The 20,399-nt window shown below is 46.5% G+C and overlaps 4 protein-coding genes across 4 annotated transcripts; 2 read left to right on the top strand and 2 right to left on the bottom strand.

Moving 5' to 3' along the window:
* Positions 1–3,891: 3,891 nt before the first annotated feature.
* CCR75_001412 (uncharacterized protein) lies at positions 3,892–5,067 on the bottom strand (the record flags this gene model as incomplete). The annotated part of the gene is made up of 1 exon (XM_067959515.1): positions 3,892–5,067. One exon carries the CDS (start codon positions 5,065–5,067, stop codon positions 3,892–3,894), a length of 1,176 nt encoding a protein of 391 aa, XP_067817980.1.
* Positions 5,068–5,481: 414 nt separating this feature from the next.
* Positions 5,482–6,745, top strand: CCR75_001413 (uncharacterized protein). The gene is made up of 5 exons (XM_067959516.1): positions 5,482–5,667; positions 5,734–5,789; positions 5,862–5,937; positions 6,001–6,388; positions 6,463–6,745. The coding sequence occupies exons 1-5, from the start codon at positions 5,515–5,517 to the stop codon at positions 6,618–6,620; spliced, it is 831 nt and encodes a 276-aa protein (XP_067817979.1). The 5' UTR covers positions 5,482–5,514; the 3' UTR covers positions 6,621–6,745.
* Positions 6,746–10,563: 3,818 nt separating this feature from the next.
* Positions 10,564–11,739, bottom strand: CCR75_001414 (uncharacterized protein; the record flags this gene model as incomplete). Its single annotated transcript, XM_067959517.1, has 1 exon — positions 10,564–11,739. One exon carries the CDS (start codon positions 11,737–11,739, stop codon positions 10,564–10,566), a length of 1,176 nt encoding a protein of 391 aa, XP_067817986.1.
* Positions 11,740–12,153: 414 nt separating this feature from the next.
* Positions 12,154–13,417, top strand: CCR75_001415 (uncharacterized protein). Its single transcript, XM_067959518.1, has 5 exons — positions 12,154–12,339; positions 12,406–12,461; positions 12,534–12,609; positions 12,673–13,060; positions 13,135–13,417. The coding sequence occupies exons 1-5, from the start codon at positions 12,187–12,189 to the stop codon at positions 13,290–13,292; spliced, it is 831 nt and encodes a 276-aa protein (XP_067817985.1). The 5' UTR covers positions 12,154–12,186; the 3' UTR covers positions 13,293–13,417.
* The last annotated feature ends 6,982 nt before the right edge of the window (positions 13,418–20,399 follow it).

Below are 20,399 nucleotides of genomic sequence, written 5' to 3'. Positions count from 1 at the left end.
GGATGGGTCTCGTCGTACTATCGGACGAGACCCAAAGCGTCCATCATCAGTTGAAAACGAGGTTCCCGACTATCATGCGAGGGTGGATACCCTCGCCATCGAACGATATAACTCGTTCTAACCCCCTTTACCTCGCGGTGGCTCGAGGGGTGTTTAACAAGGAAACGCTTCTGGCCACTCGAATCCTATGAATGTGAAGGGTGAGGAAAAATCGGGTCCGCATAGTTTGGGAACCCGAATCAACATCGTGATTTGGATCACACCCTTCACTGTTTGAGGGAGGGCATTAATCACGAGAAATCTCGTCGCCGCGAGTTAGCGGTGTCGATCGATAATGTTTCTCGTGACCTTGGTGAAAAGAGTGGATCGTCTGCTTCATGAGAATCAGACTCTGTCCCGAGACCATAAGGCTTTGGATCGGGACACAACAGGCTTTGGCGGATGCTTAGACCGTTCCTTTTAATCCGGAATCGGAAAAAGCCTCGTACTAAAGGGTTTGTCTTTTAAGACTTCCAGGATTAGGACGTAAGACGTTCAATCCGAGTCTTTTCATCGAGGACACGTTCGTCCATCGATATGCTGCTGAGAACCCGTTCGTTCTCAGCAAATACTATTGCCGACCGAATATTGGCCACGTAGTTGTCATCTGTGACAAGTACGCAAATCTGCTTGACTTTGCCATTACGCAGATCACACAAGACCCGTTCAAGCCCAAGTGTAGGCAGTTAAGTTCTTTCCCAAGTTAACTTCGGAGGCGCTATTAGATCAAGTGTATAAGCGCCTACACTTGATCCATTGTTTACGAAGAGATTTAATGTCTCAGTTTTCTTTTTAAAAATAAATCCTGAAGGTACTTGGGAGCAGGTTTCTGGGGACTTATACCCGCAGATTCTTGGGGACTTAATCTCTTAAGTTTTATTTGGGGAGTATTCTCCCTAATTGCCTCCAGCTGTGGTTGCGCTACCACAGCGGGATCCTCTACGATCGACCCTCCAATCGATCTAGGACTTTCGCACTGTCTCTTATAGACAGGCGTTCGATGTTTTTTTGGATGTTGCTTTTCCAGCAAGCATTCTTGTTTGTACCAATCAACTAATTCGAGCGGTCGAACTTCGGCGCTGCCTATGCTTATGCACAGCCGTCGAGATGTAACTCCAAGGTGTGATGGGTATTCATACGGATGTTTTGTGCAGTCGTGCAAACAACCGACCCACAAGTGAGCCTATTGCACTCACTCGTAGGATATCCACACGCTTATGAGCCATCCAAGACGTTCATGAGTTTGCTATCTGTTGAACGAGAGAAAGGCATCATCAAGGCTTAATGCTGCCAATTTATGCATGACTTGTAATTCGGAGCCCTGGTAATCAAAGGATTACATCAAATTTTTCATCCAAATCAAGAACGATGAAATCATCACGGTACTGTTTACCCTTCAACGTGTATTGGATACCAACTACACGTTTCTTTGCTGTTACAGATGCGCCTGCTGCTAGGCACACTGTCATCCTCGTTAGAGGGATATCACGCTCAATAAAGTTGAGTCTGCGATCTTCTTGCGATTGGCGTCGAATAATATTGTTCGACGCCCCACAATCGTCTAGATACTTTAGTGTCAATAAATTTGCCACAATATTACAGGTTGATGATATGGAACTCATCCCCTAGGGCAGTTACACACCATGTTTGTGTGTGAGGAACACCTACCGTCAAAAGGGCTGGAAATTCCTTTGACGTTGCTAGATCAGTAGGGCGCTCCACACCTACTGACCTCGACCGTTTTTTTGACGATCCACCTCGCCGTTGCGATTTCGCAACAGCGTCGGATCCGCGTCCTACGCTGTTTCTACCAGAAGGTCGATCTTTCAGCTCAGTGTTTCTATGCACTACCCGTGGAACACTAAACTCATAGGCGTAGTGGGCCGTCTTTTGACAACGATAACATTTTTGTAATCGTTTGTATCTTGAAAAGCGAGGTTTATCGCTCCTTACAAACGAGAGATCCATGGTTTCTAGACCTCCGATTTCTTGTCGTATCGGTGGATGATAAACACCCGAGAGGACGAAAGCCTGTTTAAGCCTGAAGTCCTCTTGTTCCGCTGCAGAGATCGATTGTCCAAGCGTCTCTATTCAAGCCGGAACAGGTCGGTCTCGATAGGATCATCTGCGAGACTCTTGTTTAACACAGTAACTTGTGTGTGTTCACTAATCGGATACTCCCGACACAACTGACCGCATTAGCGTGAAGGTCACGCTTACACTGCTTCAAATCCTGGAGCTCGGCTCTAGCCCTGGAATCGCACGTGGCAGCTCAAATGTTCGCCTTAGCCGGGTCTTTAATACTTCATACGACCCAAAAACTATTGGGTCGTGAAGCTTGAGGCCCAAGGCCCAAGATTTGGCACGTCCGGCTAAGTTGGACGTGCCAAATTTTACTTTCGTTGCATCGTCACTGATACGGCGAGCTTCTTGGCGGCGTCTAATTCGACGAAGCACCTTAAAAGGGAGTCGCCTTCGACTGCCACAGACTTAGAGATTTCGATCTTTAAGCTTTCGGGTCAACGCGGGAGCGTCGGCCCATTAGCAGCATTTATATGCTGCTGTCTCACCAAGTCCAGTTGTTGAGCACCCTGTTCTCTCAACACCTCCTCGTGTTGAGAGCCTTGCTGCTGAAGCAAAGCTACTTTCTCTCGGGCCCCGTCGAGCTCGTGTTGTTTGAACTCGGCCATGACCGCATGCTGTTCATCTCTGCCCAGAGTTTACAGCATGGCGCCTACGGCTGACCCGCCTACGACCGAACTCATTCGTTCGACCGCTCTCCATTCGAGGTCACCCAGATGAGTAAATCCTTCACGCGTAGCGTGATAGTCTCTTTGAGGGGCTGAAAATCTCCCTCCTTCTCCATCCAACATGTCCATGTTGGATGGAACGTGCATAGGTTGTTGAATGGACTACGAAGTGCTACCAGGTGTAACAGGGCACCTTTCACTAATACACTGATTACAGCGTAGGTGAGGTGCCTCGAAATTTCACGTGCACAAGGGTATAAAGAATTTTTCTATGAAGCTAAGAAACTTAGCTCCAAGGGTCTAGACTAAGGCTTTAGAATAGAGAAGAAGTAAAGCTGTATTAATATATCAAGCTCCGACGTAACGATCTTCTATCTACTACTGACTTAATTATATTAGCAGCAAACTATGTTTGGCGCCTCCTTGCGCACCGCACAAACGTGTCTTGTGACGATGGGCGGGTTAGATTATTAGAAATAATGTCTTATTGCATCAATATTACCAAATTTGGAATATTGGAACTCTTAAAGTCGAATAATTAATAAGATAATTAATTGTATGTTTCCTTTTGTAGAACATAATATTAATTATTACTCCCTAAGGAAATGATACTTGTCATAGAACGGAATGCAATTATATTCTACACAACAGCAATAAACCTCGCCCAAATACATAATGCATCTACTTTAACGGGGTGTCCCGCGGTAATTCGAGCTTCATCAATTAGTTTATCTGCGTAATTTCTCATTGCTTCCAAGTTGATTTATTTGAAGATGCTCGTACAACTCTCGATATAGTCTTTTCCAAGCAGTGCTGCTGAATAAAAAACATTATTTGATTACAACAAACATCGTCAGAAGAATGACGGACGTAAGAAGCGAAAGTCAGTAAATTAAACAGAATTTTAAAGCATGATGCAGCAGTGCATTAGCTTTACCACAAGCACTTTCATCGGATTATATGGATTTAACGCGATGCTTAAGGGTTCGGAAGTGCATCTTACTGTTCGAGAAGCTCAGCTCCGATTGCCAGGAGTAAATTTGGTAAAATGCGCTTATCATGATTATATAAACTTTAAAATCAAAAGCATTTTCTTTACAGCTTAATGTCTCTTGAAAACGCCATAAGCTAAAACAGAAGCCACGCCGACAGCAACACCCGCCACAACGCTAAGCATAGTCTGCTGCTGGTCCTTCGACAGTGTGAACATGGACACTTTTTTCGTAAATTGTGGAATTGAGCGAGGATTTTCGAGAAAGCTGACGATCAGCACGGCATTCAATGCCGCCCCGCGTAGAAGCTGGTCGCCAGATACAAACAGCTCAAGGCCATAGTCTCCAAAAACTAAGCTCTTTCGTAATCGGCCTGCTTCAATATTGAACTTTTTCGTAGCGTTCTTTGGCATGGGATACAGCAGCTTGTCTGGCTCATCTACAAGGTCCACGCCGTCGGCCTTTGCTAGAATTTCGCGAGCGCGAGCAATGTTCACAGGCTTAATCGTTTCAATTGTCAGCGCCTCCGAGTGTGCTCGCATAATTGGAATGCGGGCAGCCGTACAACTTACCGCCAGATGGGGCTCGTTAAAGATCTTGCGCGTCTCCCATGTGACCTTCATCTCTTCTTTGGTGTAACCATTTTCTTGAAATTTGTCGATATGCGGGATTAGGTTAAACGGAAGTGGGTACGAAAAAACCTTGTAAGTGACGGGCTCGTCAGCTAAAAAGGCTTTGGCTCCATTTGCTAGCTCCTCCATACCGGCGGCGCCGGCCCCGCTTGCTGCTTGATAGGTCGATACAATAAGCTTCTTAATGCCAAATTCACAGTGCAGTGGCCAAAGCGCCATGGCAGCGATGGCAGTAGTGCAGTTAGGATTGGCAATGAGCTTGGCGTGCGGTTGGCCTTCCTTCTGAATGAGCACATGGCCATTGATCTCGGGAATTGCCAGTGGAACCTCCGGATCGCGACGAAATGCGGATGAGTTGTCGATGACCACGGGTCCATTCGGCACGGCCGCCAATTCCTTGGCGTACTGTAGTGAGAAGTCACCCGATACGGCCAGGAAAATATAGTCTAGTTTGGCTGCTTTTTCCACGGAATAGAGGGAGATCGACACAGCACCAAACGGAGTGTCGACCTTTTTGCCTGCAGAGCGCGTTGATGCGAAGAGCACCAACTGCTTAACTGGAAATTTTAGTTCGGCCAAGACCGAGATGATTTCAATGCCCACAGCGCCCGTAGCGCCACAGATTCCTACCGCTTTGCCATTGGGTGTCGTCATCCTTTGATGGTTCAGAAAGCTTGAAGCTTCAGTATTGTACCGAAAATGTGCCGGTACATGTGTCCACGTCTGCTTTTATAAAAGATTTGACGAGTGTGACATAAATGTTCAATTTCAGACGAAATCTTGCCCACATTCGCAGTGGGATTAGGCTACAAAAGTATGCGCGTACCCCGAATTTGTTTTCCAAAAGGCTCGAACGACCTCTACTGTGCCTTGTCTTTATATAGAATGTCTATACAGGGACTTGGCGCTCAGCGCCAATCTCAATTCATGTTGCTCGAGGTTTATTAAGCGTGAAGAAAATTTTAAGAGATTTGATTGGCAATTGACTATTACGTTCGTCCGTTAAACATTAAGGAACACACCCCGACTTACTTGATCTTAATTAATTCGCGATACTGTGCGTTATTATCAAATCTACCACGTAGAAAGAAAGTTACTACCATGAAGTCTGCATTGCTGCGATCATCTCGTCTTAGTGCTTTCCCGAAGCGGCCATTCTCTACATCAAGCATTTCATTGGTGCTAGTGGAGAAGAAGGATCAGTATGCGATCGTGCGCATGAATCGCCTGCCCGTTAACTCACTCAACACGGCGGTGCGTGAAGTTTGACGGTAAAGGTTATATAAAGGGCTCATGATTTCGGTGACTTTGCTTTTGCAGTTGCTTCAAGAGCTGGAAGCAACCATCAAAAAGCTTGAGGATGACAAGAGCGTGCGGTACGATAGCTAAGAAATGTGGCTGCTTTTATTCAACAGACTTTTATCCAATGTTTGTTTACACACGTAAAGTGGCATGATTCTGATGTCCTCAAACCAAAAAGTGTTCTCTGCTGGCCTGGATATCATGGAAATGTATAGACCTCAGGTAGTGACGAGTCTGCTTAGATCTTATGATCACTATGTACTCATACACTTTTTTATCGCTCAGCCATCCAAGATCGCCAAATTCTGGACATCGCTTCAGGATTTGTATTTACGCCTGTACACGACGCGGCTTGCTGCAGTTGCGGCTATTGAAGGTCATAGCCCAGCAGGGGGTTGTCTTCTGGCAATGTGCTGCGATTATCGCATCATGACGAGCGGCAAGCCTCTGATAGGTCTTAACGAGACACAGCTTGGTATTGTGGCCCCCACGTGGTTCCGTGACACTTTTGTAAATACTGTTGGCCATCGGGAGGCCGAGAAGATGCTATGTCTCGGATTGCAGGTAGATGCAAACAAGGCTGAAGCGATTGGCTTGGTGGACGAGGCCGTGGCTCTAGAAGATGTGCTTCCTCGTGCTGAGGCAGCGATGGCCAAGTGGCTAGCCATCCCAGGTACATATCTAATAATCAATTGTTACGGTATGGACAGGTCATTTATGTGTGTGTCCATATTATATCGAATTCAGACATGGCTCGTGTAAAGACAAAGTTACTCATGCGTCAGGAAATGGCAAACCGACTGTTGGCTGTTCGTCAAAAGGATTTAGAGGCATTTACTGATTTTGCACAGACAGACAAGGTGCAGAAATCGCTAGAAATGTACCTTGCCTCGCTACAGAAATAGATTGAAGGCCATCAACATATAAAAGGTTACAATTTTTACATGTCAGAAAATTAGGGAATTGCAGCGGACACGCCCAATTTTTGCTACGGACACCTTAAAAAATAAAACTTTTTTTCAGGCGTAAATCGACCATTTAATCCTTTTAGACAAAATTGCCCCTTCCGAACCGGGCCGGACCTGAAACAAAAACTTTACTCTCCAAGGGAAGCCCTTTAATATTTAACATGCATTCTTTAGAGTTAGCTACTTTCGCGTAAGTTCATCATTATGGCTGATGGACCGCGAACGTTCTTTAAATGCCTTGGCTAATAGATCAACCTCTTGCTGATCCATGTTTTCGTCTTCATCGCCGCGAAACATGCGTGAAACGGACGTAGCAACTCTGCTCGTTCAATTGAGTCATGAAATGTGAATGACTTCCTTTAAGAACCTAAAGATACAGTCTANCCCGAGACCATAAGGCTTTGGATCGGGACACAACAGGCTTTGGCGGATGCTTAGACCGTTCCTTTTAATCCGGAATCGGAAAAAGCCTCGTACTAAAGGGTTTGTCTTTTAAGACTTCCAGGATTAGGACGTAAGACGTTCAATCCGAGTCTTTTCATCGAGGACACGTTCGTCCATCGATATGCTGCTGAGAACCCGTTCGTTCTCAGCAAATACTATTGCCGACCGAATATTGGCCACGTAGTTGTCATCTGTGACAAGTACGCAAATCTGCTTGACTTTGCCATTACGCAGATCACACAAGACCCGTTCAAGCCCAAGTGTAGGCAGTTAAGTTCTTTCCCAAGTTAACTTCGGAGGCGCTATTAGATCAAGTGTATAAGCGCCTACACTTGATCCATTGTTTACGAAGAGATTTAATGTCTCAGTTTTCTTTTTAAAAATAAATCCTGAAGGTACTTGGGAGCAGGTTTCTGGGGACTTATACCCGCAGATTCTTGGGGACTTAATCTCTTAAGTTTTATTTGGGGAGTATTCTCCCTAATTGCCTCCAGCTGTGGTTGCGCTACCACAGCGGGATCCTCTACGATCGACCCTCCAATCGATCTAGGACTTTCGCACTGTCTCTTATAGACAGGCGTTCGATGTTTTTTTGGATGTTGCTTTTCCAGCAAGCATTCTTGTTTGTACCAATCAACTAATTCGAGCGGTCGAACTTCGGCGCTGCCTATGCTTATGCACAGCCGTCGAGATGTAACTCCAAGGTGTGATGGGTATTCATACGGATGTTTTGTGCAGTCGTGCAAACAACCGACCCACAAGTGAGCCTATTGCACTCACTCGTAGGATATCCACACGCTTATGAGCCATCCAAGACGTTCATGAGTTTGCTATCTGTTGAACGAGAGAAAGGCATCATCAAGGCTTAATGCTGCCAATTTATGCATGACTTGTAATTCGGAGCCCTGGTAATCAAAGGATTACATCAAATTTTTCATCCAAATCAAGAACGATGAAATCATCACGGTACTGTTTACCCTTCAACGTGTATTGGATACCAACTACACGTTTCTTTGCTGTTACAGATGCGCCTGCTGCTAGGCACACTGTCATCCTCGTTAGAGGGATATCACGCTCAATAAAGTTGAGTCTGCGATCTTCTTGCGATTGGCGTCGAATAATATTGTTCGACGCCCCACAATCGTCTAGATACTTTAGTGTCAATAAATTTGCCACAATATTACAGGTTGATGATATGGAACTCATCCCCTAGGGCAGTTACACACCATGTTTGTGTGTGAGGAACACCTACCGTCAAAAGGGCTGGAAATTCCTTTGACGTTGCTAGATCAGTAGGGCGCTCCACACCTACTGACCTCGACCGTTTTTTTGACGATCCACCTCGCCGTTGCGATTTCGCAACAGCGTCGGATCCGCGTCCTACGCTGTTTCTACCAGAAGGTCGATCTTTCAGCTCAGTGTTTCTATGCACTACCCGTGGAACACTAAACTCATAGGCGTAGTGGGCCGTCTTTTGACAACGATAACATTTTTGTAATCGTTTGTATCTTGAAAAGCGAGGTTTATCGCTCCTTACAAACGAGAGATCCATGGTTTCTAGACCTCCGATTTCTTGTCGTATCGGTGGATGATAAACACCCGAGAGGACGAAAGCCTGTTTAAGCCTGAAGTCCTCTTGTTCCGCTGCAGAGATCGATTGTCCAAGCGTCTCTATTCAAGCCGGAACAGGTCGGTCTCGATAGGATCATCTGCGAGACTCTTGTTTAACACAGTAACTTGTGTGTGTTCACTAATCGGATACTCCCGACACAACTGACCGCATTAGCGTGAAGGTCACGCTTACACTGCTTCAAATCCTGGAGCTCGGCTCTAGCCCTGGAATCGCACGTGGCAGCTCAAATGTTCGCCTTAGCCGGGTCTTTAATACTTCATACGACCCAAAAACTATTGGGTCGTGAAGCTTGAGGCCCAAGGCCCAAGATTTGGCACGTCCGGCTAAGTTGGACGTGCCAAATTTTACTTTCGTTGCATCGTCACTGATACGGCGAGCTTCTTGGCGGCGTCTAATTCGACGAAGCACCTTAAAAGGGAGTCGCCTTCGACTGCCACAGACTTAGAGATTTCGATCTTTAAGCTTTCGGGTCAACGCGGGAGCGTCGGCCCATTAGCAGCATTTATATGCTGCTGTCTCACCAAGTCCAGTTGTTGAGCACCCTGTTCTCTCAACACCTCCTCGTGTTGAGAGCCTTGCTGCTGAAGCAAAGCTACTTTCTCTCGGGCCCCGTCGAGCTCGTGTTGTTTGAACTCGGCCATGACCGCATGCTGTTCATCTCTGCCCAGAGTTTACAGCATGGCGCCTACGGCTGACCCGCCTACGACCGAACTCATTCGTTCGACCGCTCTCCATTCGAGGTCACCCAGATGAGTAAATCCTTCACGCGTAGCGTGATAGTCTCTTTGAGGGGCTGAAAATCTCCCTCCTTCTCCATCCAACATGTCCATGTTGGATGGAACGTGCATAGGTTGTTGAATGGACTACGAAGTGCTACCAGGTGTAACAGGGCACCTTTCACTAATACACTGATTACAGCGTAGGTGAGGTGCCTCGAAATTTCACGTGCACAAGGGTATAAAGAATTTTTCTATGAAGCTAAGAAACTTAGCTCCAAGGGTCTAGACTAAGGCTTTAGAATAGAGAAGAAGTAAAGCTGTATTAATATATCAAGCTCCGACGTAACGATCTTCTATCTACTACTGACTTAATTATATTAGCAGCAAACTATGTTTGGCGCCTCCTTGCGCACCGCACAAACGTGTCTTGTGACGATGGGCGGGTTAGATTATTAGAAATAATGTCTTATTGCATCAATATTACCAAATTTGGAATATTGGAACTCTTAAAGTCGAATAATTAATAAGATAATTAATTGTATGTTTCCTTTTGTAGAACATAATATTAATTATTACTCCCTAAGGAAATGATACTTGTCATAGAACGGAATGCAATTATATTCTACACAACAGCAATAAACCTCGCCCAAATACATAATGCATCTACTTTAACGGGGTGTCCCGCGGTAATTCGAGCTTCATCAATTAGTTTATCTGCGTAATTTCTCATTGCTTCCAAGTTGATTTATTTGAAGATGCTCGTACAACTCTCGATATAGTCTTTTCCAAGCAGTGCTGCTGAATAAAAAACATTATTTGATTACAACAAACATCGTCAGAAGAATGACGGACGTAAGAAGCGAAAGTCAGTAAATTAAACAGAATTTTAAAGCATGATGCAGCAGTGCATTAGCTTTACCACAAGCACTTTCATCGGATTATATGGATTTAACGCGATGCTTAAGGGTTCGGAAGTGCATCTTACTGTTCGAGAAGCTCAGCTCCGATTGCCAGGAGTAAATTTGGTAAAATGCGCTTATCATGATTATATAAACTTTAAAATCAAAAGCATTTTCTTTACAGCTTAATGTCTCTTGAAAACGCCATAAGCTAAAACAGAAGCCACGCCGACAGCAACACCCGCCACAACGCTAAGCATAGTCTGCTGCTGGTCCTTCGACAGTGTGAACATGGACACTTTTTTCGTAAATTGTGGAATTGAGCGAGGATTTTCGAGAAAGCTGACGATCAGCACGGCATTCAATGCCGCCCCGCGTAGAAGCTGGTCGCCAGATACAAACAGCTCAAGGCCATAGTCTCCAAAAACTAAGCTCTTTCGTAATCGGCCTGCTTCAATATTGAACTTTTTCGTAGCGTTCTTTGGCATGGGATACAGCAGCTTGTCTGGCTCATCTACAAGGTCCACGCCGTCGGCCTTTGCTAGAATTTCGCGAGCGCGAGCAATGTTCACAGGCTTAATCGTTTCAATTGTCAGCGCCTCCGAGTGTGCTCGCATAATTGGAATGCGGGCAGCCGTACAACTTACCGCCAGATGGGGCTCGTTAAAGATCTTGCGCGTCTCCCATGTGACCTTCATCTCTTCTTTGGTGTAACCATTTTCTTGAAATTTGTCGATATGCGGGATTAGGTTAAACGGAAGTGGGTACGAAAAAACCTTGTAAGTGACGGGCTCGTCAGCTAAAAAGGCTTTGGCTCCATTTGCTAGCTCCTCCATACCGGCGGCGCCGGCCCCGCTTGCTGCTTGATAGGTCGATACAATAAGCTTCTTAATGCCAAATTCACAGTGCAGTGGCCAAAGCGCCATGGCAGCGATGGCAGTAGTGCAGTTAGGATTGGCAATGAGCTTGGCGTGCGGTTGGCCTTCCTTCTGAATGAGCACATGGCCATTGATCTCGGGAATTGCCAGTGGAACCTCCGGATCGCGACGAAATGCGGATGAGTTGTCGATGACCACGGGTCCATTCGGCACGGCCGCCAATTCCTTGGCGTACTGTAGTGAGAAGTCACCCGATACGGCCAGGAAAATATAGTCTAGTTTGGCTGCTTTTTCCACGGAATAGAGGGAGATCGACACAGCACCAAACGGAGTGTCGACCTTTTTGCCTGCAGAGCGCGTTGATGCGAAGAGCACCAACTGCTTAACTGGAAATTTTAGTTCGGCCAAGACCGAGATGATTTCAATGCCCACAGCGCCCGTAGCGCCACAGATTCCTACCGCTTTGCCATTGGGTGTCGTCATCCTTTGATGGTTCAGAAAGCTTGAAGCTTCAGTATTGTACCGAAAATGTGCCGGTACATGTGTCCACGTCTGCTTTTATAAAAGATTTGACGAGTGTGACATAAATGTTCAATTTCAGACGAAATCTTGCCCACATTCGCAGTGGGATTAGGCTACAAAAGTATGCGCGTACCCCGAATTTGTTTTCCAAAAGGCTCGAACGACCTCTACTGTGCCTTGTCTTTATATAGAATGTCTATACAGGGACTTGGCGCTCAGCGCCAATCTCAATTCATGTTGCTCGAGGTTTATTAAGCGTGAAGAAAATTTTAAGAGATTTGATTGGCAATTGACTATTACGTTCGTCCGTTAAACATTAAGGAACACACCCCGACTTACTTGATCTTAATTAATTCGCGATACTGTGCGTTATTATCAAATCTACCACGTAGAAAGAAAGTTACTACCATGAAGTCTGCATTGCTGCGATCATCTCGTCTTAGTGCTTTCCCGAAGCGGCCATTCTCTACATCAAGCATTTCATTGGTGCTAGTGGAGAAGAAGGATCAGTATGCGATCGTGCGCATGAATCGCCTGCCCGTTAACTCACTCAACACGGCGGTGCGTGAAGTTTGACGGTAAAGGTTATATAAAGGGCTCATGATTTCGGTGACTTTGCTTTTGCAGTTGCTTCAAGAGCTGGAAGCAACCATCAAAAAGCTTGAGGATGACAAGAGCGTGCGGTACGATAGCTAAGAAATGTGGCTGCTTTTATTCAACAGACTTTTATCCAATGTTTGTTTACACACGTAAAGTGGCATGATTCTGATGTCCTCAAACCAAAAAGTGTTCTCTGCTGGCCTGGATATCATGGAAATGTATAGACCTCAGGTAGTGACGAGTCTGCTTAGATCTTATGATCACTATGTACTCATACACTTTTTTATCGCTCAGCCATCCAAGATCGCCAAATTCTGGACATCGCTTCAGGATTTGTATTTACGCCTGTACACGACGCGGCTTGCTGCAGTTGCGGCTATTGAAGGTCATAGCCCAGCAGGGGGTTGTCTTCTGGCAATGTGCTGCGATTATCGCATCATGACGAGCGGCAAGCCTCTGATAGGTCTTAACGAGACACAGCTTGGTATTGTGGCCCCCACGTGGTTCCGTGACACTTTTGTAAATACTGTTGGCCATCGGGAGGCCGAGAAGATGCTATGTCTCGGATTGCAGGTAGATGCAAACAAGGCTGAAGCGATTGGCTTGGTGGACGAGGCCGTGGCTCTAGAAGATGTGCTTCCTCGTGCTGAGGCAGCGATGGCCAAGTGGCTAGCCATCCCAGGTACATATCTAATAATCAATTGTTACGGTATGGACAGGTCATTTATGTGTGTGTCCATATTATATCGAATTCAGACATGGCTCGTGTAAAGACAAAGTTACTCATGCGTCAGGAAATGGCAAACCGACTGTTGGCTGTTCGTCAAAAGGATTTAGAGGCATTTACTGATTTTGCACAGACAGACAAGGTGCAGAAATCGCTAGAAATGTACCTTGCCTCGCTACAGAAATAGATTGAAGGCCATCAACATATAAAAGGTTACAATTTTTACATGTCAGAAAATTAGGGAATTGCAGCGGACACGCCCAATTTTTGCTACGGACACCTTAAAAAATAAAACTTTTTTTCAGGCGTAAATCGACCATTTAATCCTTTTAGACAAAATTGCCCCTTCCGAACCGGGCCGGACCTGAAACAAAAACTTTACTCTCCAAGGGAAGCCCTTTAATATTTAACATGCATTCTTTAGAGTTAGCTACTTTCGCGTAAGTTCATCATTATGGCTGATGGACCGCGAACGTTCTTTAAATGCCTTGGCTAATAGATCAACCTCTTGCTGATCCATGTTTTCGTCTTCATCGCCGCGAAACATGCGTGAAACGGACGTAGCAACTCTGCTCGTTCAATTGAGTCATGAAATGTGAATGACTTCCTTTAAGAACCTAAAGATACAGTCTAACTACCAGATCGCTATCTGATGGCCGTCACGCGTATTACCCACAAGCTAGATAGGACGTTTTATGCTTTTACCTGTTTCAAACACATCAATGTTTTAACAATCGAAGTGTACGTAGTTACGCCCATGCTTAGTACCCATAAACGCAGTTAAGGTGCTCCAGAACGTCTTGAAATATGCCGAGGAAATAGTAAACTCCCGGAGATTCCGTGTGATTTTCCTGTTCGAACTTAAGAAAAAGAAAGATCCACATAATAGTCGGAACCATTTCAGAAGAGAACATGGTGGACTATTGCTCGTCGTCCAGAATGGACGAGAGCTTCCTAGAAACGCAAAAAGCAACGATTTACTGCTCAAGGCTGGGATGCCTTGAAAGGCAGCCCTTTTTAGATTCTGTGAAAATACCGTGATGTGCACCGAGGAGTAGTGCCAGGCCGCTTACCGACCGATAGGGACATCGGGTACGAAATTGATCTGGAACCTTGTGCAGGAGATGCGCTCGCTGTCGGCACAATTACCGTAGGTCCGATTTCGGAGCACATTAAGGTGCCTACGTTGATGAACGGACTACGGCATGGCCCATCGTGACAGGCCCTTATTAGAAAGTTGCCGTCGACGATGGCAGAGGCAATCTTACAACAGTGCCTCGCCGACAGCTTGGTATAGCCGTCGGCCGAGAGGTCGGATGCCACTCTTATGGAGTTCGACAATGCAGACGTATTCTGCTTCAAGTGCGGCAAGCGCGGCCATATGATGGCTTCCTGCTCTGCCATAGTTCCTGCTGGGGCTAAGACGCCCAGCAAGAGGACTCCCTACCGGGGAGTCCTCTTGCTGGCCGCGCTGGGTGATGGCAACAATCAGCGAGCAAGACGCGAGAGTTTTGCATCGATCACTGAGGGTTCGAGAAATATAGGAGCGCAGTAGAGACGAAGTGTCGTACTGACGCGGACTGTGTAGCTAACCGTAAGTTCCGTGTTATCGAACAAATGGGTAGCATAGTCCCGGAGGTCTCAAAATTTCGGACCTCAACACTAGCGCTCGAGTACAAAGTTACGACCATGTGATGACCCTCTCGTAGGTTCGGGTACGTCAAACGTAAAAGTCGCGGCTCTAAAACAGAGACCGGCGATGTTTGAGTCGCTTTGCCAGGTTTGCAAGCTAGAAGAGGCGACCGTTCGCTTAGCCAACGGCGCGCTCGTAAAGTCTGAGGGAGTTTAGTTGATTTCGCGTTTAGTTTTAGTTTCTTCTCCTGAAGAGAGTTGCTCACCGTGCTAGGTATGAAGAGTCCGTATGACCTTATCGTAGGCATGGCATGGTTGGCAAGACACCAACCGTGGATAGACTGGCGAACACTTACAGTGGCTTACTCTACACATGACACTGAACGGATGTGCTCCTACAAGAGGCTTATGCAACTGATGTCGTGTCCAACACAGTTGACAGTGTACCGACAGGAAGGCAGGTTACACCAAGTCCTGCCCAGCTCGGAGAGACTGGTGCAGCGAAAAAGACAATGATAAGTAGTCATGCAACCATTGTCATGCACGGAGCCGAGAGCCTGTATCTATTGATATCGAGCTGACAGGGAGGCATGCGTCCCAAGAACAGGCACAGAGCCTAAACCTGGTCTGATTGGAAGGGGTGCGTTAGCCAGGAGAGCAATGGCACCTGCATCTCAGTCACAGTTTGTGGTACTTCGGGGAACGAGTACCTGACAGATAAGGACGATCAAAGGCACGTCAAAGCGAGTGACCTTTGGATCAGCCCCGAGAAAAGAGGACGGACCTTCGAACGATGTTCGAGGCCGTCGAAGACGAAATGGCGGAGGCATCGTTCGTCGAGATTTCTCTTGCCTTTTGTGACTGCTCTGCGCTCAAAATGGTAGTAATTGTACCGCAATGGTTGATCACGCCCACGCTGTTGCGGCTTTCCAATAATAAGCTCAAGATTGCGAACATTTTCGTCTGTGGGCTGACTTCACCAGCAAGGGTGTATTTTTAATGTCGACGTTCCCAGATCTATTTCCGACATGAAAAATGGCTCCACGTGCGTCATTTTTACGCATTTTAACAGGCTTGTTACTTTGCTCACCATTACATACAATATCACGCCTTAAAGCTTTTTTGATTAACGGAGATTTGGCTGGAGACGGGTCCCTCTGTTGTGTTTGGTGGAAGAATTTGTGCAACAACATTCAAAGGGTCGTAGACGAACTGTGCGCAGATTTCAGAGGGTCAAGGAATGTGCGAGTGCGAGTTTTACTGTTTCGTGCCGTATATTAACGGCTCAGATGCCCTATCACAGGGAGGAAGATGGCGCTATAGCAAATTTTCACATCGGGAGCTTGAAATGGATACTGCACATGGCCGTCGGCTGGTTCGTTTTCCGAAAAAGGCATAATTACGAGCAAATTCACTTAAGGCAGTAGTGATAGAGCATCCGAGCCGTTAATAAAAGGCACGAAAAAATTACTCGTACTCGCACACTCTGAAATCTGCGCGCGATGAATCGTAGCACCAGATGGCAAAGTACCAACGACTCAAAAAATTTTAATTTCGCGGTGCACACGAAGTGGACCAGATATGGCGTTTTCTTTTCGGAAAAGAGGACGCCAGGCAGCCGACAATGACTACATTAATGTCCCTTGGTAGTGACGCTCGTGTAGTAGACGGTGTTTGTATAAAAAGGGTTAAATATGAGCAATTTACGTCTGAAGACAAAGTTTCATCTTTAGAGGTGTGTCCGTAGCAAAAATTGGGCGTGTCCGCAGCAAATCCCAAATGTTTGAGAAAGTGTGATGATGAAAAGCAAACTACTTTGATTTTTTCTTGAACCAGGCGTAAAAATGTGACGGTACTTTGGGAAATTAAAGTCATACGCACTTTAGTGTCCCATTTATTCTTTGTAAGCGACAAAATCTCATGGTGCACACGAATGATACATGTAAACAGCCCTCCCGAAATATATCAGTAAAATTTGGTCATCACCTTAAGAAGATTTCGCGACATCGCTTAGATTTGATGTTTAAAAAGGTGATTGTGCTCATGCGGGATGTGAAACACCATCACATCTATTTTGGTACAAGAGTATTGCTCTGAGGCAACTGTACTTGCAGTACACCTCCGCTGAACAAATCTCTGAGACTTTACTCAGCAAGCGATAAATGATGCATATCTGAAACCATTTCAAAGTTTGCACTGTATTAGTCGCGCGAAACAAATTCAAAATGAGCGGAAACTTTTGAAAAGGATGCCTCGATTTACTCATGTCACAATTATACTATTTAAAAATATAATAATCAAAATGTTTTTTCATCACCACGCAATATTTACATACTTAATGTAGGCGGGCACGTCGTAATGCGGCCACGCTCTACTTAGACACGCACCCTAGCACAGCGAGGAAGCGGTTAAACCTGCTTCTCTTGCGTGCAGTGAGGTAGTCCTGGTCGGCGGGGTAAGCGACCTCACCCAACACACTAAGTACTCTGGTCAAGTGTCGTCACGGTAGCGGTAATCCGGCTCCTCGTGCGCACTTACCAAGTAGGAAGTAGTTTTCAGACTAATTTATGTTTGATAGAATTTAATATAAATACCTATTTTTACCAATTGAAATGTCATCTCTATAGATAAAACTTAAGATGTATTGCGAGCGTATCTTTCTAGATACCTCGCGTAACGGATGACGCTAGTGAATGCACCCATATGCATCACATACACAAGGGTTGGTCACAAATGTGCACCACACCCGAGTGCTGGGTCTAATTACTTTAATTTAGTAATTGACCATCCCCTTAAGTACACCAAGTGTACTTAACGGCGACTGTGTAACATTAGGGCAACTTTAGCCCGTTACACTACCCCCCTTTAAGAACGAATTTACATTTTTAAATTCGTCAAAGAGGAGAGAGGAACTACGAGCAGCTTTACGCGCCGCTACTTCACTCAATCACTCTAGCGACCTGTGTTTCCATAGACGGCGCCAAAGATGCCATTTAAAAGGGGCACGTTGGTGGGTCGTCTACGAAGACGCCCACTTATCCTCGCACAAAGCTTACAAGCCGCATTAATTCGCCGGCCGCGTCTAATGCCTTTGTCGAAACGCCGACAGCTGCTGCTGCTGTCGCGTTAACGGGGTTAAAGGATCCATCCCATTTAACAGTGAAAATGCTGATCCTTCGCTCATTGTCGACTACAATGAGTCAACACCGTTGCCGTCACCTCATAGTAGTGATGCTGACAATATGCTGTGTACTGTTTACGGCCGTGCGTAATGACGCATGCGCATGAGGAAGGATGATGGCGCATTATTGCCCATCCAAACTTCTCTCATGGCTCACAATATGGAGACAGCAGCATTTACGATGCTGTCTCGTCGTCTGCGCTGGATAGCGCAGCGCAGATGAAAGAGCGCTGCCCATAAAGGCGCAGCCGCTTCTCCGTTGGGTATAACCACAACGCCTTATGCTCAGAACATAATTCATAATTGTTCTGACATAGAGGATTCGGAGCCTAAAGCTCCACCGACGACACGCGAACGTGCTCAGTCGGTGTCACAAGCCAGCCGTTTTGAACGTGGTTATGTGACCGGTGGCATATCATTGATGCCCCCTCCATCTAAAATGGCCTCGTTTAAACGGGCCAAGAGCGTCGCTCCTCAAGCGCGCGCTTGTAGACGCACATAATTATTATGGCGTCTTTTAATCATGAAGAGCTCAGGGAAATAGGCTTGTGCGCATTTTCCTGATCCCGGTCGTGTTGCGTTCAAATGAAATGCCAGCCCAATACGAGGCGGAATTACTGCGCCGCATTCATCCGCATTCCGATGCGATGAAACAGCGGTCGCAGCGAATTAATTTCGCCCGCTTGCGTGAGAAAGATATCATAGGCTGTACTGTACCCCCTGTTTCTTCCTACAACGCTACTTCTGCTAGTCCATTTGAGACTAGCTAAGAGGCCTCAGCTGGTGCTCCTTTTCATTAGAAGCCATCAAGCCGGGCATCAATACGTAGGGTATCGATCGGTTCCCAAGAGTCAAAACACTTCGGTAACCTTTCCATTGGACGAGGATCTGATACCCTTGCCTCACGGAGCGGTGCGCCAGCAACCTTCCAACAAGAAAGCGTTAATTCAATCCCGCATCCATCAGAGAGGCGGCGCCCGATAGGGTGACAATCTCGCCGAACTACTCGTGGCTGCCCTATCTTCGTCCGTTCAGTCATAGGCGTGTAGCGCTGTTGAACGACGTATTGCGGATCTCGAGGGTCAAGTCTCACGACTGACCTCGGATTTCGTAGATGTGCGAGCGAAGGCTCTTCAGGGTTTTGAACGCCTGAAGACTCGCTTGGACCTCTTGAAAGGATAATGCTGAGGGATCCGCATTACTCGCGTGATGTTCCTCACTCTCGAAGTCCTGTTCGTGGTGGGAGGCATCGGTCCGATAGCTTTTCGCCTTCGCCGTCCCCCTCACCCGAACGACGCTCGACTCACAGTCGGCGTCACCATCGGTCTCCTTAGCCAGATGGGGATATGTGACCTCATTTGGGTCTACATACCTTTTCAGACGACCCACGTAAAATACGGGGTGCGTCTTTATATACGGGGGAAGGGAGAGCCTATAATTTAGGTCTCGAACCTCTTCTACCACCGTAAAGGGCCCAATGAAACATGACAACAACTTCGTAGTACATCCAGGTAGTACAGAAATTGCATTCTTAGGTAGGGTAGCAGTACTTATCTATATAGATGGGTGGCCAACTATATTCGCTCTTGCGAACAGTGTCAGCGCATTAAGCCTGCACCGTCCAGCAGTGCGCCACTGAAGCCGCTACCGATTCCAATCAACTGTTAAAAGTCATTAAGTCTGGACTTCATGTTTGGCATGCCGCCCGATTATAAGGGTCGGACAGGGCTAGTCGTCTTTGTAGACAGACTGAGCAAGATGGTGCATTTAGCACCATGTAAGACATCGATCACAGGCAAGGAGGCAGCTCTCTTGTTCCTGGATCATGTTTATCGACTACACGGGATGCCCGAGTCCATAGTATCGGATCGGAATCCACGTTTATGTCTTTCTTTTTTGGTGACATGTGTTCGAGCTGCTAGGTAGCAAGCTCCACATGTCGACCGCGGATCATTCCCAGACCGATGGCCAAACATAACGTGCCAATCGGGTCGTGGCGGATGTCTTACGCACTAAAGCAACTCCTAAAGAGTGGGCTAAGCAATTGTCCTTTGTGGAGTTCGCTATAAATAACAGTGTCCACGCCAGTACGGGTGAGACACCGTTTTATATTAACGGACTGCGCCATTCTCGGACGCCAGTCTCGTTTGTGCGCAGCCCGAGTCTTAGTGGGGGAGGGCCCCTCACTATGCTCGGTGCGAAAGAGGGACATAGTTTCGTCAATATGACGATGACCCATGAGGGTATCATCTCAAAGACAGAAACTTGCCCTAGTGACCCTGCCAGTTTAGCAGTGGTCAATAAAACTACGCCTTATGACCGACCTCTTGGCGGTATCATAGGCGAGTTTGATGCTAAAAGCGTGAGCGAGGCTCAACGCTTTGTGGATGAGCGATTAGCCATCACACGTAAAGTCCGTGACGCAATGGCAAGCGCACAGGACAAGCAAAAAGAATATGCGGACCGAAATGGTCGCAAAAA

This window comes from Bremia lactucae, linkage group LG6 (genome assembly GCF_004359215.1).
Source record: "Bremia lactucae strain SF5 linkage group LG6, whole genome shotgun sequence".
In the NCBI taxonomy this organism is placed as follows: domain Eukaryota; phylum Oomycota; class Peronosporomycetes; order Peronosporales; family Peronosporaceae; genus Bremia; species Bremia lactucae.
The sequence above is the reverse complement of the archived record's forward strand: the minus strand, read 5'-3'. Positions and strand labels throughout refer to the sequence as shown.

Excerpts from the sequence above, each read along its gene's own strand:
- CCR75_001415 (XM_067959518.1), top strand. The coding sequence starts at position 12,187 with ATGAAGTCTGCATTGCTGCGATCATCTCGTCTTAGTGCTTTCCCGAAG. Across the intron at positions 12,462-12,533 it reads GAGGATGACAAGAGCGTGCG|TGGCATGATTCTGATGTCCT; the intron begins GTACGATAGCTA and ends ACACACGTAAAG. Across the intron at positions 13,061-13,134 it reads CAAGTGGCTAGCCATCCCAG|ACATGGCTCGTGTAAAGACA; the intron begins GTACATATCTAA and ends TATCGAATTCAG.
- CCR75_001413 (XM_067959516.1), top strand. The coding sequence starts at position 5,515 with ATGAAGTCTGCATTGCTGCGATCATCTCGTCTTAGTGCTTTCCCGAAG. Across the intron at positions 5,668-5,733 it reads TTAACTCACTCAACACGGCG|TTGCTTCAAGAGCTGGAAGC; the intron begins GTGCGTGAAGTT and ends TTGCTTTTGCAG. Across the intron at positions 6,389-6,462 it reads CAAGTGGCTAGCCATCCCAG|ACATGGCTCGTGTAAAGACA; the intron begins GTACATATCTAA and ends TATCGAATTCAG.